The sequence below is a fragment of the Apteryx rowi genome, unplaced genomic scaffold (assembly GCF_003343035.1).
Source record: "Apteryx rowi isolate R43461 unplaced genomic scaffold, aptRow1 scaffold_589, whole genome shotgun sequence".
Lineage (NCBI taxonomy): Eukaryota > Metazoa > Chordata > Aves > Apterygiformes > Apterygidae > Apteryx > Apteryx rowi.
In genome coordinates this window covers 125270-145081 of record NW_020450859.1, presented here as the reverse complement: position 1 = coordinate 145081, position 19812 = coordinate 125270, and the positions used below count along the sequence as shown (strand labels likewise).

At 34.6% G+C, this 19812-nt stretch overlaps 1 protein-coding gene across 1 annotated transcript in view; it reads left to right on the top strand.

Annotated features, from left to right (window-relative positions):
- The window catches only part of LOC112974075 (CUB and sushi domain-containing protein 3), a gene marked incomplete at its 3' end in the record, with an annotated part of 516764 nt that overhangs the window by 372322 nt on the left and 124630 nt on the right, over positions 1 to 19812 (top strand). The window contains exon 30 of the mRNA XM_026082659.1: positions 8206 to 8322. Within this exon, the coding sequence (XP_025938444.1) occupies positions 8206 to 8322 (117 nt within the window). The remainder of the gene's footprint in view (positions 1 to 8205; positions 8323 to 19812) is intronic.

Sequence of the window (19812 nt, the reverse complement as noted above, 5' to 3'; positions counted from 1 at the left end):
ACTTAAATAGGAGCACAGCATTTTGCATGTATGCTTCTGCACTCTGCTGCCCGTCTAAAATGGACATGGATTAACTCAGTCACAAATAGGAATAGAGAAATTTCTAATTTCCAGCCATTTGCATTTGTTCAGAAAAAATGCATGAAAAAGAAATGAGGAAATTGAAAGTTTTGCTAATAGCCAATACACTGGAGGAGCCATCAGCTGTGATCACATTCTTTAGAAGAAAAAGTAGGATTTGGCCCTTCTACCACATATCACTTCCCATCAGAAAGTTCAGTTCAGACTTTCCTTATACCCCTCTACAATGAGTAAATTTAATAAACTAATTTTAAGCAACAGATTATTTCATTACCTAAGAAAATAATATAGTACTTGTTTAAATTGAGTGTGCCAGGGTTCATAATTAAGGGAATATAATTGCAATTTAATAATCTTTAAAGCGTGAACAAACATTGTTTCTAAAGTTAGGCTAAAAAATTCTACTTTGTATTTTTTTTTCCTTGTATATAAAAGCATATCTCATATTCAACTGTATAGAATCTGTTTCTCATACCCTTATAAAGGTACTTAGTTTTGTTTTAAAGATTTCAAGGAATGGAAGCTGAAGCACATTCACATATTAAGTTCGTTGGATTTGTTGATGTTGTTTTTAAATGTAAAAAAGTTATAAACTGTTAAATCAATCTATATAGAAATTACTTGATTATGTGGATAGTTGCATTTTATATGTTTATATTCATCCTTTGTTTTAAAAAAATTCAAAGAAAAGCAAACTGAACAGCTGAAAGTCATCTTTAATTTGCATATGTTCAGCTTTATTTTCTCCTGAATTTTCTTTTGTTTCTTTTTGTTGGAAAAAAGAAGTGATACTGTCAGTTGTTCTTCAGATATATCAGTTATCTTTCTCTTTACTAAACTACATAGATTTTGATTTCCTTGATTCTCTCCTTTTAAGCCATGTTTCTTGGACTGCAGTTTTTTTAGAATATTTTCAGATTTTTTATCATTCAATTTTGAAAGTTTTTGAATTTTAAAAGAATTGCCTTTATGGGGGTTCTACCATTTTGTACTTCTTTATTCCTAACCTTTTTTGCTTTATGAACTTTACCTTTCAGCAAAAGCATTATCCTTCCTCTTCTAGAAAAAAAAACAAACCAGCCCAACTGAATGTAAGAAGTGAGCTGGTGGCTTTAGCATTGCCAGCACAAGAAGATGGAATGTGCCCCGTTCCCATGCTGCAATGAATGTAAATGGAGTGGTCTATTTACATAACCTATTATAAAAACATAAAGTATTGTCTCTTGTCTGCTTGGATAGACTTAGCACATTATGACAGATATTTATATAGTTTCTTCTTTCAGGAAGCACTAAAAGAAATTAAATAACTTCCGAAGGGTAGTTTACTCCAGAGCCTCAGTATTGTTCGGGGATTTTTCCCCTCCCCCTGCCTTTAGAACAATATGAGAACTTAATCTATTTTACTAAAACTGTTGACCGTTATTTCTTGTCCTGTCGTTGGTGGATGAAAAGAACAATTCATTGCTTCATCTTTATAGCATCTATCACATACTGGAAAGGGATCACTCTTCTGATTATCTCATTCTTCTCTTTTGAAGGCTAAGCAAAACAATTCTTTCTGTATTTCCTGCAAGATCATAATCCTTCAATTTTTTGTCTGTTTTTTGTTTGTTTGTTTGATGCCAAGAACTTGGCATCATGTTCCTACTGAGGGTTGAGGCTTTGCCAGTCCTGAATGGAGCAGAAATGTTATTTCTGTCTTGTATATGAAAGCCTTTCTTAGATACGTGTTTGTCTATAGCAGCGTTGTATGGAAACTCACATTAAACATTTGATCCCTAAAGTTTTTATTCTTTATCGTTGTCTTGCCAGTTGCTTCTCATTTTGCCTTTCTATCTCTGTTCGTATTTTCTTTTCTTCTGAAGTTTAGTTCGTATTTTCTTTTCTTCTGAAGTTTAGTACTTAGAATTTCTCTATATTTAACTTAATTCTTTTGACTTTCATCATTTCTCCAGTGTCTGTTAATGATTCAGGCCATACTTTGATTAGTTTCTGAATTCCTGAGGGGATTTCATCAACTCCTGCTGATCTCTGTTGTAAACTAATCATTTTCAATTATTTTTAATATACATTGACTTGAGTTTCTCTCTCATTTTATAAATTAAAATTGATTGCCATCATTTAACTGTTATGAAGACTGAAAGGAAGAAGACATGGAATGCATCCATATTCCTTGTACTATTATATTTTTGGTACTGCTTTCCTGCTGTGTGATAATATCATATTTTTTGTTATTCTTTTTATTTCTAATGTATTTCTGTAAGTACCAAAAATCAACTAAAATATTTTTCCATATCAGATTATTTTCTCCATATCCATTGTATTATCAAAATAATTTAAAATACTTGAGCACATTCACATTTTCAGATTGATCTCTGCAAATAAAGTATCTGTAATTTGGTAGTCTGGAAGAAAATGTGTCTGCCATTTTTATCTGTTAAGATCTCTTTTGCATCAAATATCTTTTTTTTATTTTCTTGTGTGATGTATCAGTTACTATATTGCTTTCCTTTTGCCCATATATCAGTCTTTAGTATACCACTATATTAATCCAGTACAGCTGACAAAATGAAATTTTACTATCTGACTAGGACAGACAGCAGTCAACATTGTAATATATTAAAATCTTAAAAATACATCAGGTCACCAAATAATTATTTTTCTTAACTTAATCATTTAGTCTGAGTAAATATTTCATATCTGTAATAGATTCTGTAATCTGTAATTATTCTTCTCTAGGTTGGGTTTTGAAACAGTGACCCATTAGATAAAAAATCAGCATCCTATTTTCAGGTCTTCGAGGCATATTGTCCTCTTTTGCTGAGTTTATGCACTGTTATTCTTTGTTTTTTATTGTATTTGTAGCTGTGTAATCAAATTTGTCTGCATGACATAAAGCCATATTGCGCCATTCATTTTTAAGTGGTATTCCCCATTGATTCCACTGAGGAACGCTGCTTAAAAATGGCTGGGGCAGCATGGCACTTAGAAGCTCAATTACAATTAAATTGTGCTGGATCTGAGCTGTAGGAGCTGGAAAGGGAGTAGTCTGAAAACACTAGCAGGAATTAAAAGCTTGAAGAGGCAGGAAAAAAACACTTAGTAGTAGCAAAAATATTAATGTCTTCAAAAGATGAAGAGGTCTGAGATCGACTCTTACGTTCATGTAGTCCATTCTTCACAGTTCATTGCTGGAGGTGTGTGTGTGTGTGTGTGCGCACGTGCGTGTGCGTGTGTTTTGTTATCACGCTGAAAAGGCATGATGTAAAACATATGAACAATAAGCACATGCTAGAGGCTTTTAACTTGGCTTTGTTGCTGGGGGTGCCCAAAAAACCATCCATATTTACTTTATAGCAATAACTAGAGAGACGTAGTGTACGGGGATCCACGGTTCTGCTATGTGATTTTGGCTCTCTGCAATGACCATCTAGATTCCTTTTAAGTCTAGTGTATATTGAACTGTAAGCAAAGGAGTTGCTACTTATTAAGATACGGTAATGCATTTTATACTGCATTTTCTCTTTAGTAATGCATTGCCATAAAGTAGTACAATCTAGTGCTTTGACAAACTAAGCGGCATGGATACTAATGATCAAGACAGGAATTTTTCCAGATGAAAATGTTTACCAATTGAAGATACAGAAAGGGTGATCCTTGGCTCTTGTTGTTATGATGAGGCTTTTTCAAGGGCTTCAGGAAGTGCTGTTTTACAGGAGGAGATACCATTCTAGTGAAGTCAGCCCACACAAAAAGGAACTTCTGCCCTTAATGCTTAATAGCTTTCTTAGGAAACAGAAATGCCTCAGACTCTCCCGTTCTGATCGCACGGTTATCACAGTCAGCTGCTTTTCTCTCCCATTAGTGTAGCAGTGATGAAACTGGAAAGGGGGACAAGAATACCATACCAAGTAGTACTTTTTGTCAGAGAATAAACTAAAACAGAAAGAAATATGGAAACTCATAGTGTATTTCAAAGTCTGACCAAACAATATTAAAAAATACTGGCATACTACTGGAGAATAACACTAAATGAGATAAACTGCGTTAGGAACTTGTCTTTTTTTGTTGTTTTTATTCCCCACAATTTGTTTCTGTTCCTAAGGAAATGATATTCAGCATTTGTTGCTTGTTTGTGTTAAAGACAGTTTGCATTTGTAAATGTGATGGGTCTGTTAGAATTTTTACTGCAGTCAGACCTTTTAATATATAGCCTAGTAATTAGACCTGTTGATTTTCACACCATTTCAGATTTTAACTTTGTTGTTGTCAGGAAACGAAATAAATTACTTCACTTAAAACTGTACGCATAGGGAATAAGACCTATGTAGTTAAAATAAGCAAAAATGGAAGTCAATGGTAGTATTGTGGTAGTGGGATTATTATCTCCAGCCAGCTCTATACTAGATATTCTCCAGAGGAAAAAAATGTTTTCTTGTTACATCAAATTAATATATTTAATACACTGTACTTACAGTTTTGTGTCCCTGGATCCATCTTTGATTTTTGAATGTTTAGTCATGTTTCTGTTAGAGTCTCCTCTTCCTGTAACTACTGGCATTTTAAAGAAATGTAAAGAAAAAAAATATAGTCAGTAAGCTATAGGGGTTTACTAAAACAAACCCATAAAATAAACCTCTTTCTCCTCCCTGATACGTTCAAACAGATCTTGGAGAAGAGTCTTGCTGCTGTAAGAACTAAATGATTTACGATGTAAAGATTTACTAAGGCTAAACATTTTCTTAAATTGTTAAGGACAACTGAATGTTTATATCTTAAGTATATCTTTTAAATAAATGAATAGGGAAACAAAAAAAAAAAAACTGAACTTCTCTCACAGCATCATTGTGACATATCCATAAATTAGCAGTGGGTTTGGCTCCTTAAGATCCATTGCTGCTTGCAATACCTTTAGATCCATGACTTCTGCCTCTTAAGACAGCAAAATGAGTGATACCATTCGCCTTGTGAAACAGGACAACAGGGGGAAGTAGTTTTGCCAGTAGGTTTTTATTTGGGAGGGGGGGAAAGAAAAAAAAAAGTTTAAATGTTTGGAAAACTTGCTAGCTCTGGAGAGGAATGGAGGCCAGTTATGAGTCGCTGCAGATTGCCCTTTACATAAGCCAGGGTGATGAATGGCTCATCCCCAAGTCCCGTCGGTGCCGAGCACGTTGTGACCTGGGCTGCAGGCAGCTCCGCTGGGAGGCTGCACCTGGAGCCGCGCTGCCGGCCCCGCACTGTGTCTCTGGTCCTCTGAGGCCACCAGACATGGGTCTGCCGCGTGGTCGGGGCGGGCGCATGTCCCTTTCTTGGGGCTCGTGGGGAGGCTCAGGTGAAGGAGCAGAGAAGTTCAGATGTTTGCGTAATGCAGTGCTAAGTAACAAGGGGATCGAGTCATACAAAAAAAGTAGAGAAAGCGTGTAAAAATAAATAAGGCAAGTCACTGCCAAAGCGTGTCCAGTTTTTTTTGGGGGGGGGAGGGGTTGTATTATCACAGCGTATTTATGACCAAAGAAGTCATGAATCATCGTGCCAGTTATTTCTATAGACGAGTAAGTGATTTTCTAGAGAAAATAATAGTTGTTCAATCTACTTGCCAAATGAGCTTGCCAAGCCAAAGTTCTACACAGGGAGTCCAGTTCTTCCCTGCTCAAAAACCATGTCCCACCTGTGAATATCATGAACAGCTGGTGCATGGTTAGCCATGTGCTCATTAAACTTCACCACTCAATTAAAAAAAAACAAAAAACTTTATTTCTCAAGGACTGCTGCTTACAGAAAAATAATTGAGTTTTGTAAAAATATGATTCAAAAATTTTTAAGTGTCTAAATAAACATTTTAGTTAATATAAATTATAAAAAAGTCTTGTGTTATCTTCACCTTTTAGATACATTGGAGTTGTTTTAATTAGTCTTTGGTATTAATGAGAACATTCACACTTTTGAAGGCACTATCTCGTATTTTATATTATTTTTTAAATTTGTGAAAAACATGCTGCATTTGATCACTTTCAGAATTCTCTCTGTATTTGCCAATGAAATTATTTTGTGCCTTTACTTTGATATTTGCTTATTTTTATATCAGCTATGATAATACAGCCTTCCAAACTGTGAAATATTTCAGCTAGACCTATACACCACTGAATAGCCATCCTGTCTCAGAGAATCAAGAACCCTTGGAAAGTGTACTAGCTTTCATAATTCATTGTGTTTGCCACACAAAAAAAAAAAAAGGTTTCTATGTTCTTTTTTTTCAGAAAAATGTCTTGGTGACATCACTTTGATATTACAGTATATTGTCAATATTATACAGTGTTATAACATCAGCACAGCACACACAGTGTTAAATATTTAGTAAAGATATAACTTAGAAGTCACTGTTAGTCTTAGATACCCAGATATTAATATCAATGATTTATACCGTGTGGCACACAAATTATACTGAAGTGAATAAAAACATATAAGAGTTGCAGTAAATTTGATTTTCATGGCTTTGAAAAATAATGCATGTCAATTTAGTTGAATTAATTTAAAAAGTGTGTTTGTTTAAAAGAAGTTTTTTTTAGTGTCACCAAGAATATGTCTTGTTCTGGGAGTGACTTACTAACCTCTGAGAAATACACATCTACCACTCCAAAAAAAAAAAAAAAAAAAATCAAGACTCCTCAGACTGCCCTGTTGACCTACCTCAAATACCATGACTTTCACACTAATGAAATCATTTTTAAATAGGGTATTCAGATTAGAGCAATAGGTACTATCTGTTCCCATTTCAGATACACAGTCTGTCAAACTCTGCAGCTACATCATATTGAAAGGAACGTCYTCTAGTGCAAATTATAGAAATCCATGCTCAAAATTACTTGGGTTTAAATTGCTAGTTTTAAGGGGTGTATTCTTTTTATAGTGCGTTGTACTTTATGTTTTGTGTGAATTTAACTAGATATAGTCTTAAAATACACTATTTGTAACTACACTAATACAGTTTTGCATTTCAAAGATTGTATTCAATATAACAAGTAATGAGATAATATAGTCTCTTTTGAAAAAAATAGGGAGAAACCACTCTTTTTCTTATTTCATATAATTCAGAAGGTATTAATGCTTTGAAAGCACATCACAAAAATACATGAAACGTTGGAATTTATGTTCACCAAACTAAATATTGAGTAATAGTACATATTTTAGAAAATCACTTATGTCTTCTTAACAGAAGACATAAATTTGTTAAATGGATAATGGTTCCGTTAAACTCATTGAAAGTTGTTTCATAGTCCAATTTGCTGTTAGAAGAAATAATCTGAAGAGATGCCATAATCATGGCAATAGACTGAATTACTAAATTAAAGTGTATATGAGAAGCAGGTCCTATCCATCAGAAATTACTAGCAATTATTACTAGCAGCTGTTTCACATAAATGCACCTGAACATCTGATGAAGAAAAAGAAGAAGCAGCACTGCTTCATGCTTGACAATTTTCAATAATACCAAGTGCCAGCATTTATTGTCAACCTTAGAAAAATACATTGTTGCAGTAAATAGCATTGTTATTCATCTGCCATTATATCACCCTTTATAGCTATTAATGGTAGAATTAACAAGATATTTGTGTGATAAAGAAAAGGATTCTCAGGGGATATAACATCGTGTTGCACATCATGTTTAGTCAAGGAATTCTGACTTTCTTATTTGAGTAGTTCTATACATTATTTTGAATTATGAGCCTATTGGCATGAGTAAGAATTTTACTCGTGTGCAGAAGGGCTGCATAATCTATGGCTTTATCAGTATAAAGCATCATACAAATGAATAACAGCTTTGAATGCTGTGAATAATAGCATACTGAGTAGCTATAGCATGAAGAACATTATTTTATTAAGGTGGTTGATAAATGATACAGAAAAATAATAATTGATCGGGAAAACTGCAGACTGCCGTCAATTCCCTTTGACATAGGAGAGGGTTGAGCATACTCAGTACTTCACATAATACACAAATTTAATCTAGTGTAGGATATAATAAAATTTACTGTAATAGCATATATCAACATGTAACAAATCACTTCAAGTTGATAACTTTTTCTAATGTTATATTATTCAAAACTGTTTATCTTTACTTTCTAGCACCTTGTGGAAGCCGGTCAACAGGCTCTGAAGGCACTGTATTATCACCAAACTACCCAAAGAATTATAGTGTTGGTCACAACTGTGTTTACTCTATTACTGTTCCTAAGGAATTTGGTAAGTAGATCTAGTCTCATTCATATCCTTTTGTTGCTTGCATATTTTCAACACATCTGGATGAACTGTATGATCACTTTATATTAAACATACTAATGTGAAAAAGCTGTTTTAAACTGATGCTTCTGTTTATACTTTTGGACATTTTTGTTGCATACTATTTACTAAGTAGTTCCTACCTCAGAATGTTTACATTTACCCTTATGTTTTGAAAGCATTGTTATTTATTTATTTTTAATTCACTGTGACATCAAAAACGTAACTTGGAATATTACTGTGGTAGTAATAGCCAAATTTATTTGTGATATCAGTTAAGGTGGCTGTTCACCTAAGATCATGTGCCAAAACTCGAGAAAGTGTAGCATAGATCTAGTAAGTCCAGGTAAGCAGGGGAAGCAACATTTGTTTTAAATGTATGATAATATTGCTCTGATAATCCTTGGCTGGTCTGCAACGTGAAGCAATGGCGTGGTCTTTCCTGAGAAACAGAATTAGAGAAGCATGTTCCTGCCTCTTCACTGTAGATTCCTGGACCCACCATAAAATCTTCACTCCCATCCCTAACCTTTTCTCTGGTGACAAGAAGAATCTTTTAAAGGTGTCTTATATCTTACACAAAGACAGGGCTTTTACATCACCTTTTTATCTCTCCATATTTATGATTTTTTTTCTTACTTTATGATTAAACAGTGCCCATGGCAGCAGCTGATATTTTATTGTTCGTTTTGACTCCTTTGTAAACACTGTGCCACCTACTGAATATCATTTATTCTCTAAATATATGTGCTTTGGATTTATGTTGTGGATATGTAAGACTTTATTCTGACCCACTGCTTACAGTTTAGTTGGCCTAGTAACAGGTGCCTGGGGATGTGGATGGGTATTTTATTAATCTTCCTTCATGCTGATTTTGCAAACCACGCTTTATCCAAATTAAAGACAATGCCTGAACTGCTGTGTATCCATCTGTCATACTCTTGGTGACTGAACTCCCTTAATATCCAATTAATTGGTTCTTAGAGCTAGCATAGGCTACTACAAAATAAGCAGGTTTTAAAAAGTATTGTCTTCTAAGCTCTGGATATTTCTGTTCATTCCAGGTGGCCTCTAGAACATTCAAGAAAATCTAAACACACTTGCACAATTATAAATTTATTTCTAGTAGTTACAAGAATGTAATTTTGACCTAACCAATCTGTTTTAGATAAACTGGAAAGTTTAAGTCCTGCCATTTCCTTCAAAGCTGATACTTATTAGTTTATGACACAGATGCCAACATGTTAGAATACAAGAGTTACAATTACTGTAACAAAGCATTTGTTAAAATGTTAATACTCTATACCTTGTATCTTCTTTGACATTCTGGATGGAAATGTAATTTTGTGACTTCCTGCAATCAGGTGATAAGTAAGTGGAAACAGAAACATAATTCCCAAAATAAAACATGGAAATAGGAAAACCAATTCCACACAGTTACTTAAATCCTTATATAGACTGTTCTGCTTAGTTAGTTGGAATAATTTGGCATATATTCATTTTCTTTCCATACTAAGTATGTTAAGAACAATAATAAGAAATTCTATTTGGTTCTTTCCCAGTGCTGATCAGAAAAAAATAAAAATGCTTTGAAGAAAAGAAATCATGATTTACGATGCTGTTAACCCTGTCATACAAGGAATCAGTGAAGTTTTTAGAGATGATTAGGATAGTTTCTGTCACTCCCCTTATTATCCCTTTTGCTCTTTTGCCTTGGGGTGGACCTTTTCTCTTTTTCTTATGCTGTTGGCATTTTGACAATGACACCAAGTATCTGTAGAATATACCATGAAAGTATTTAGTCTGCTTTTGCGGAGACAGAAAGCATGGGTATATGTATATTGAAAAAGAAAGGTAAAAGACATAGCTGACAGTAGCCATTCAAAAATGAGGAGGACATGACACATTAAAGAGGCCAAAACAAATATTACCATTTTAGCCGCTTCTTTTCAATGATACTCTTAGGGAGCAGAACCCCCTTCCTCCAAAAGCTCAACTTTTAAAATATGATGATTAGTGGAATGACACAATAATGTAATTTTAAGTTACTCATACAATTTTACCTCTACTAAAATTTTTCCAATAACATCCATTACAAAACAAAGAAATGTTGACAATCCATGGAATCTAAGCAAGTCTTCCAAACTCAAGATAAATATTTATCTCAGTCTGAAATTTCACATAGATGTAATGAATGTGTTTGATCTAATGGCTTATCATTCTGTTTCATCACAATATGTTCAAATGCAGTTTCTGAGAATGATAACCATACATTTTTAATGCTGAGTTCTTGAAGCTCAGTTTTAGAATTTATTACACAACATTCTATTGATGTGGGTCCTAACAGGGACCTTCCGTTAACAGAACAGTCTTCCCTTGCAGTGCTCTTACCTAGATTGCATAGGGAGCTTTTACCTAGATTGTATAGGGATCACTCACTGACAAGACCGTCCCCAGGAAATGCTGGTCTTTGTGGATAATGACACGAGATACAGTTACTACCCGTAGATTTGTCAGAGATTATGGTACAACAAATACTAATCAAAGAGCCAAGACAGGCTTTGGGGAGGATGAAAGGGTACTCTAGCAAAGATATTGATATAAAATAATTTTAGCTACTTCACCTAAAGAAAACAGCAAAAAGCTGTAGTTTTTCTATAATCTTCCCTGTTTTGTTGGCTTTTGATATGAAATATAGCATTCAAATATTTGCTGAACAGAATCTCTTCAAGAACTATTTTTACATGCCATACAGTATATGATACCATATAATAGAGCACAGTTTAAAAAAGTTAAAATCAGGGTCAATATAGGGTCAAAAACAGTGGAATAGAATATTACATGCATAGGAGGGAACTCACTGGCCTGGATTTGTTTTTTGGTAGAGTGAAAAGAAAAGAAAAGGTATTTCATGTGCAGCTTTTCAAGTCTTCGTACCCAAAATTCTGTGTAAAAATCATTGCATTTTAGACTTTTTTCAGTGTTTCATTATTCTGTCTTGCAGAATCACAGTTGCAATATTTCATATCATGACAGGTTTAAGCTACAAGATAAATGATTCACAAAAGCACACAGTGTGCCACAGGCAAAGTCTTTTGTAAACATGTAAGACTCATCTTCTTTGACACTCTTCCACTGATATTTTAAAATTGTGTAATGAGCGTTAATTGTTTAATGCTGAAATCCAGGACTGATTACAATTTAAAAGGAGATGCTTAAGATTTCTTTGTTTTCCTGATGCACATGAATTAATTTATATTCTCCGTTATACATAATAATGTAGTTTATTTTTAAACTAATATTATTAATAACAAAATAAATAACCTCATCTTGCTTCAGCAAATGGCTTTTCTTTCTGTTACAGCAAAAAGATACATTGAACATGCACAATAAGGTATGAGGTGGCATAAGTTACATGTGGCATGCTTTCAGAAAATTAAGTATCCAGTGTAATATATTTCACTCTTAGTGGCCAATGAGAAATATAAATTTTAAGTCAGAGTTGTCTTCCCCTCCCCCCCCCCAAAGAAGCCAAAAATACTTGTACATAATTGGGAAAAGGTTTGGCTTCTATGTAGAATGTGTATTTGCTTTACATTTGCAACAAAATATAATATTAAAAGAATGGCAGGCACTACACTGATAAGCACTAAATTCTGGGACAAGATTTCTTAAATTTTTGTGAATTCAGTGAAGGTGAACCCTGTTTAGTGCCGTACTATAAACATAGTTGAAATCAACTGTTCTGTTCAGTTCCTAGATAACAGCGTAAAGCCATACTTTTTTTTCACAAATACCTTCCCATTTTACAGTTTTACCATTTTCAGCTTTTCCTTGTGTCTTTTCTAGAATTTCTGTGTTATGCTATAGGCCTGAATTATTCTAAATAGGCGGCACAGTGAACAATTTTTTTTTTTTTTTTTAAGATCCTTGAAAAAATTACTTTTGCAAATTCTGGAAGGTACAAGTAAGACTTTTATTCTGCCAGTGAAGATGCACATTGAGCAAACAATGTTGTCAGTATGTGTTTTCCCTGCTGAAGTTCACTGCATCTAGAATCTTCAGAGAGTTTAACAGCCATGTAACACTAGAGTTTTTTCAGTACTGTTTGATTTGATTTCAAACTCAGTTTACATTTGCAAAGGAAAAATATAGGCATGGACAGATCATAAGTAGCAGAACGTCTCAAATGACAACCTCACGTTAAGAGGGAATGAACTAAATGTTATTTATGGTTATACTTAACTGCATTAAAGTTAAACATTTGCGTTTAATAAATTGAATTCATCATCACTGCTGTGTACATCTTACTTTCATTTAAGAAATCTGGCAGATTTGTTTGGACTGACATTTTTAAAACATGGATAATTTAAACCTCCATCTTATGTTAGAATGGATGGAAATATCCAGCTAAATATCTAGATTTGATATTTTCAGCCATGTGGATATTGAATTTAGCAATATTCTGCTGAATGGGAGGTACGGATCATCCTTGGCTGTTAATAGAAGATGATCTGAAATAGCAAATATGCTGCCATAGACAAGAATCTTATTCTGTTTCTTCCTCTCTTTTCATACAAGTGGCCACTTCAGAGTCAGTGGGACTGTTGATAGGAATGTGGTGTTCATTGCTCATTGATAAAATGTTGTGACGCCACAAAGACTGCTCCAAATTCCTGTCTGTCCAGCTGTATAAAGCCTCAAGATCCTAACTTCAGGAGGAAGGAACTTGCTCCAGCATGGGCCATGTATTTAAAAAAAAAAAAAAAAAAAAAAAAAAAAAGACCATGATTTATTGTTACCTTTTGAGCTTGAAAATTTAAGTTTTCCTTATAATCATAAAACCATGTTTTTAAAACATAAATCTCTTACTTTTTGCATATGTGGTTACAGGAATTTATCATAAAGACAGAAAAGCTGACTGTATCACAGGACACAACACATAAACACTAAAAATACCAGAAATACAAGATGAATCATTTAATCCAAAAATTTAATGAAAGTCAATTTAGTTGAACATGACAACTGCTTAGATGAGAAGGATGGTATTTCAGTTTTCTGATTTATTTTCTCAGTTTTCTAAACTATCTAGCAAATGTCATGCAATGTTGAGGGCATACATACAAATACTTCTTACTAACAATAGTGAGAAGTACTTGCTGCAAGGGTAAAATCATCAGACAACAGACAATCTGAGCCCCATTTTCCTTTTTTCTCATCATTCTTTAAAGTCTATTTTCCCATTGCTATTTCTCTTTTAAGACTATTCTGTTAGTGCAAGGTTTTCAAAGTATCTCCTACTAGGATCCAAAATAATAGAATGATGTTTAGTAAATCCTTGAAGCGGAGTTTCTGAGCTCAGAATTAAAAATGTATCAAAGTCCTTTTCTGCATTTCTCACCAGTCAGCTAACTGTGCTTCATTCGTAAGTACATAAATGGTAGGTAGTGTTGTCTATGATAGATTTAGATACTCTGGCCAGAAGTGAAGCATCATTGTGTAAAGGGTGTCAGGCAGACATAGAAATGGTTTTCACCCCGAGGACGATAAGCCTGATTAAGATGATATGCAATCAGACATACAATTGGCAAAGTGTTCTGTCCTTATGTGGGAGTAGCAATATGAACACATATACTGGAAAGGAAGTATTTGCAACACGGGTAAAAGTGCTGCAAATTATTTAGCTCATTGCCCAAAAACTGTTTTGATTTGAAAATTCTCTGAGTGAGCTGAAGGATGGAGTCAGGTTACCTAAAGCCATATAAATGTGTAAGCTGCATTGTGCTAGAAACAAATATTACATTCCTCTCCCCACCCACCCCCCCCATAAAAATGGAAATCGATTTTTTTTTGCTTTGCTTTGCACATTTTGCTTAATGTGCATTCATTGTGCATTGAATGGTGACTGAATATTCATTTAGTTTGCACTGTTTAGATCAAATATATGAATAAACATAATTGATAAATACAATGCATTTTTAAGGCATGGTTCATTCTCACTTAAAGTAATAGGATTATATAGCTATATAGTAAGTAGCTCAAAAAAAAAAAAAGAGTAGAATGTGGCTCATTATATTGTCAGTGTTTTAGCAAAGGAAAGAACATACAGATGATGAGCCAGAAACAAGAAAATTGAAAAGTGTACCTTTTAATGGACATAATAAGCTTAATGGAAAAGTCTTCACCCATAACTGTAAGATTTAGAACCTTAAGAGTAAATGCAGTGATGTAATTTGTGTTGTGAATCTGTATAATCTAAGTAGGGATAGTATGAATTCATGAGTGTTACCTCTTCGCGAAGATTTACCCTTAAGTATTGCTGATATATATGCATATATACTTTTCACTTGCATGCAAATCAAATATGTGTATATACATGTAATTTAACCCTGGGGGTGTGATTCTTTTTGTCTCAATTTACTTAGGTACCTGACTATGAAAGTTAGGTATCTAAGTCTAAGCCACTCAGATGATTGCTATGATCAAAAAGGAGAGATCCATATTTCCGTAGCATGATTCATCCTATCTAAAACGTCTCTCTCTCTGCAGTTTTTGGAAGGAGATAAACTCCTGTAATAAAAGAAAGAGCACAGACTCATTTTATCATATTTGTTCTGGGAACTATAGGTGGTTAAATGAATTAGAGAACATTTCTGCTTCTGTAATCTACACCCGCCCAATATTCAAATTGCACAGACATAGCTTCATGCATTTATCTTACGAGTGTATGGTAAGGCTGGTGATTTCAGATATATTTCAGTTCTCGTCCATTCAGGTAGGTGCTCGAGCTTGGGTAATTCAAATTCAAAGTTTACTTGGTGATTCTTCATCCTCAAATCTTTTAAATCTAACATGGGGACTGAACAAAATCTGTATCTTACTATTACGCGTATGTTAGACAATCAGATTCCTACTTGTTTATATGTTGTAAGATCACATATTGAGGAAGAATGTCAGGCAATGGACTCCATTATGTTAGATGCTCTACAAACGTTTAGGAAGCCATGACCTACAGCCCTTTTGCACAGGGAATATGTAACTGATTGACGTTTCTTTCTGGAAAAAGAAGAGGAAAGACAGTATTGGTTATATTTTGGAATTTTTGTTGTTGTTTTTTAGCAAGTTTAAAGTAGTTTCTTCTCCAAAACATGTAACTAATGGACCTTGAAATGCTACTTAAGATATAAATATTTTCAGAGTTTGATATAAATTGAATTAAAATGTGAGAGTTTAAGGTCAGTGTTACATATCCAAACAAGGGAATTGACTCCTTATTAATATATATTTCTTTCTTTGAAGAAGATTTTGCAAGCTTTGAGTTTAAAGAGGTTGTGCCAAGGATTTTTTTTTCCATTATATCTCATTTATTTGATTTAGTGGATTTCAGCCTATACAAGTAGGCTAGTAACAATAGATTGTACAAAGATTCTTGGCAGACGGCTAATATTTTTCTTATCTTACTGTTAAGTACACATGAATTAGTATATTATCCGCTTACCATAATATAGCTTGAGATTGCATTCTAAGATTTTAGGAGAATGAAGATGAGCATTAGTTATATAACTATCAAATTCTGTTGTGCTTTTCTAATTTGAGGTCAAATTTGTGTCATTCAGATGCTGCCTATATAATTTAAAGAGATGCCACAAGGTCATTGCACATCACTTTCTGCTTATCTATGAGTCTCCTACGTTTATGAGAGCAGGGACTGGCAAGTTTTATATAAGCAAACTCACAGCTGGGGAGTATTTCATTCACTGCCTCAGTGCTTAGCCTGCTTGCCAAGTGAGCAGATGCCAATGAAGAAGTCACTGTAGGGTGACTTCTAAAGGAGATTAAACTATTCAATGTATTTTTTGAAGTAAGATTCGAAGAGACTTACTATTTTAGTTGCTTAATATCCTTTGAAGTCACTTTTTTAATGCTGTTATTAGATTTTTTCAATAAAAATGATTAATTTTGGCTCAAATATTAATGATGTTTTAGAAAATAATAATGGCCAATTTAGTACAGATCACTGAATAGCTTAAGCTATTGAGTTTGACTGTAAAGATATGGCAACAGAATATCTGCCTTTTTAATAGTCCAGTAACAAAGCAGAATGAAGATAAGACCACATCTGTGGTCTTCAAAGAAATGGATAGCTTCAAAATAAATAAAATAATTTGAGTCTAATTCCAATGAATTGATGAAGGATTTCTAAAACATATTTTTTTCTTTTTCTGAGCAATGTGAATCCAGCTGTTCCAAACAGTTAATTATCAAAACTTGTTCACATAAGGCTGTTATTAAAACAGCTGAAATTAGTTTAGGTTCCTGATTCCAATTGACAGAAGACAGGAACTATATTACATTTGTCACTAACATGCTTTCTAATACATGTCACTATCCTGGAGGTGAGACTGAGTGGTGGCAGTTTTTCTATAAAATTCTGCTTTCTATTAGGTTCACTTCCTGGTCAGGTTTGAAGTACTTTAATAGAACAATGTAAAGAAAGAAGCTTATACCATCATCGATTATGCTTTTCTGACTTAAAGATATATTAATAATGAGGCTGCCATTTTCTACTCTTAATCACTGTATGAGTGAGGAGACTGCTTTCTCATTCTTCAAGCTGGACAGCATGGGGTTGATTAGGAGGTACCAAATTCCATACTTCTGAGCAGCTGATCTTCTGAGATTCAGAAGCGTTCCCCCACAAACATGTGCATTTCTTTATCCTTCTGGTTGGAATAAGGCCACAGTCCACCTCAGAATACACCTAGCTACATGTAAAGCTTGGAAGAGAGCAGGCAAGGCAGAGCCTGACTCTTCAAGGATTAGGTAGGCTGTGGAAATCTGTAGATCTGATCTTAATTGATAGGAATTACAGATAAAGGAATAATCAAGGCAAAGGGGTTACATCAACCTTTACTCAGAAAAGAGCTCTTTTTAGTTTGTGATTTTTCTAGATCCCTGAATTTTCTATATTTGTTCACATAAATACCCAGACTGAACTGGAACAGTACTCCTATTTAGAATAAAATATATTTGACTGATAGGACATTATTCTCAGACGATATAAATGAGGTTTCAAACTACTTCAGGCTAAAGAAGTCTAAAACACTATTTGCCTACTCTCGAACAAGTGCTTTAAATACAAGGCTGTGCCAGATTATGAAAAATGCAGGTTGTACCAGCTCTACCTCCACAAACAAATCAATGCTTCACCTAAGCAAATAGTGTTCCACTACAGGGATTTGACCTTATACCTCAGATATTAAGTCTTGGAAGTAACTCTTGCTGGCTTCAGTAAAAGGAGTGAATAGTCATCATTACTGAGCTGCTTATAAATACCATTAGCCTTAATTTAAATCACGTGATAATTTTTAAAGTTAAATGCTATTTCAGTAATCAGTAAATACAGGGAATTGGACTAGGCCTTTTTTCTTTCCTTTTTCCTGTGTTTTCCCACCTTTGTAGTTGAAAAAAACATTAGGAAAATCAGCCTCAGAGAACAGTTGAGGAATCTCTAAGTGTCTAAAGTGTAACATATCAGCCTACTCCCTGGTATAGGTCTTTCCCTGGGAGGCAGTAAGGCACAGAGAAATATGGCCAGAGAATCACTGGTGAGTCACTGTGAGCCATTCCCAAGTTTCAGACATCCTGAAGTAGTCTGCTGTGTTTCAGGGAGGGAGTTAATTAGGATCAGGTATAATCAAGGAGATGCAAAAAGATCCTTTTGCAAAAAAGTCTTCTACTTATAAAACTTTTCAAGGTTAGGCCCTGCTCATGTAAGTTACAATCCATATTTTTCACCCTTCCTCTTCATTGCTTGCCTTTGGATATAAATCATTCCTCTTTCAAGTAACTTTACCTGTATTGACTCGGATATTTTTGTTCCCCACTCTGTGCACACAGATACAATCTTCAAAGATTCAGGATTTCTCTCAGTGATTTCCCTGTTTCCCAAACCTTTGTGTAGAAAACAAACAAAAAAGTGCTGACAATCCTCACTAAACTTTGCTTTGTGTTTCTTCTACTGGCRGTTTCTTCTACTGCAGAAATGGCTAGTCGTTCTACAATATGACAACAGAAACTCTGAGCAGTGTTTATTTTAGTGAGGGAAGCAGGTAGTTTTCTTGGTTAAGTTTGCTGTTTGTATCCCATTATTTATTTATAGTCATTTAAAAAATATATTTATACTTGGGATTGAGCTAATTTACACCTACCTTCTTAACATTACCAAGTTTCAGAAAAATATGATTAAAGCATATAAAAATTTGGAATCCAGATGTTGACACACATTTTGTGGCAAAAATAAACTTTTATAAAAGTTTAGATTTTGAATGTATTTTGAGAAGTCATTTAAAAACTGACAAAATATGGCTGTTGCATGAGAGGAAGTTGCTTTGGATAGCGGTTTCTGCTTAGAGAAAATGTTGAGTTTCTGGTTAGGGAGCAGGTGTGCAGAACGAGTGCATGTGAAGGATGATAGTGCTAATATTTCTGCTAGCTTCTGCATAGGTTATGTCAATTAGACAGAAGTATGGAAGTAGACCATCTCATTACCAGGGATAAATTCCAGAAGTAGCGGGAAAAACAGTATATATACATGTACATGTATGTATGTAAATATGTATGTGTGTTATCACAGGGTGAAGCCTACCTGAAGGCACCGCTCAGCTAAATGAGACCTGGATTACATCTGCCCAGCTCTTAATTAGATTAGATTAGATGATTCTTGTATGCACTGGGAAAACAGACATACAGATGAACCGTGTCATGGGTTATTGGCATGTTATTGTCATGGGGTGAGACCTACCCAAGAACACTGCTCAGATAAAAAGAGACCTGGACCACATCTGTCTGGTCTCACAGGTAAGATTGTTCCAGTACTTGCAGAAAAGAAACACAAAAGCACAGATGAACCAGGTGAGAGGCTGAGCCCAGGGCAGAAATGCTATGTGCAAGGATCAGGGTGGCAGGCAGGACTCAGATATGTCAAGCATTTGGAGCAAGTGTCCTGTTTCCCTGGGTCCATCGTGCTGGTGACAGCTTGACTGGAGAAGCTGGGGTCTTGGCTGGTGTGAGCGTGAAGTATGTGTGTGTCAGAGCAGAAATCTTGGAAAATCACTATCCATCCGCTGTACCCACTCTGCTCTGTAAATAGCTTTGGGATTATGTTTCACTGAGTGGTGTGCTATCACACCCCAAATTCCCCTGTGATAGTACACTGGGTGGAGCTCTCTGCTTTTTGTTTTAATGTTTGAGACCTGTGAAAACTTATTGCTTTTAGACAGATTTGATGTTGGACATCCACTTGCATTCTTTAAAAGTCATCATAGTCAATCTGAAATGAGCTTCTGCAAAAAGGCTGTTTTGTTTTTCATGGTTTAGTCACCAAATCAAACTGGAATTTCTCCAATCCACCTGTTCCTCCTGCTCTCTTCCTCCCTTTTCCCTTGCCCAGTC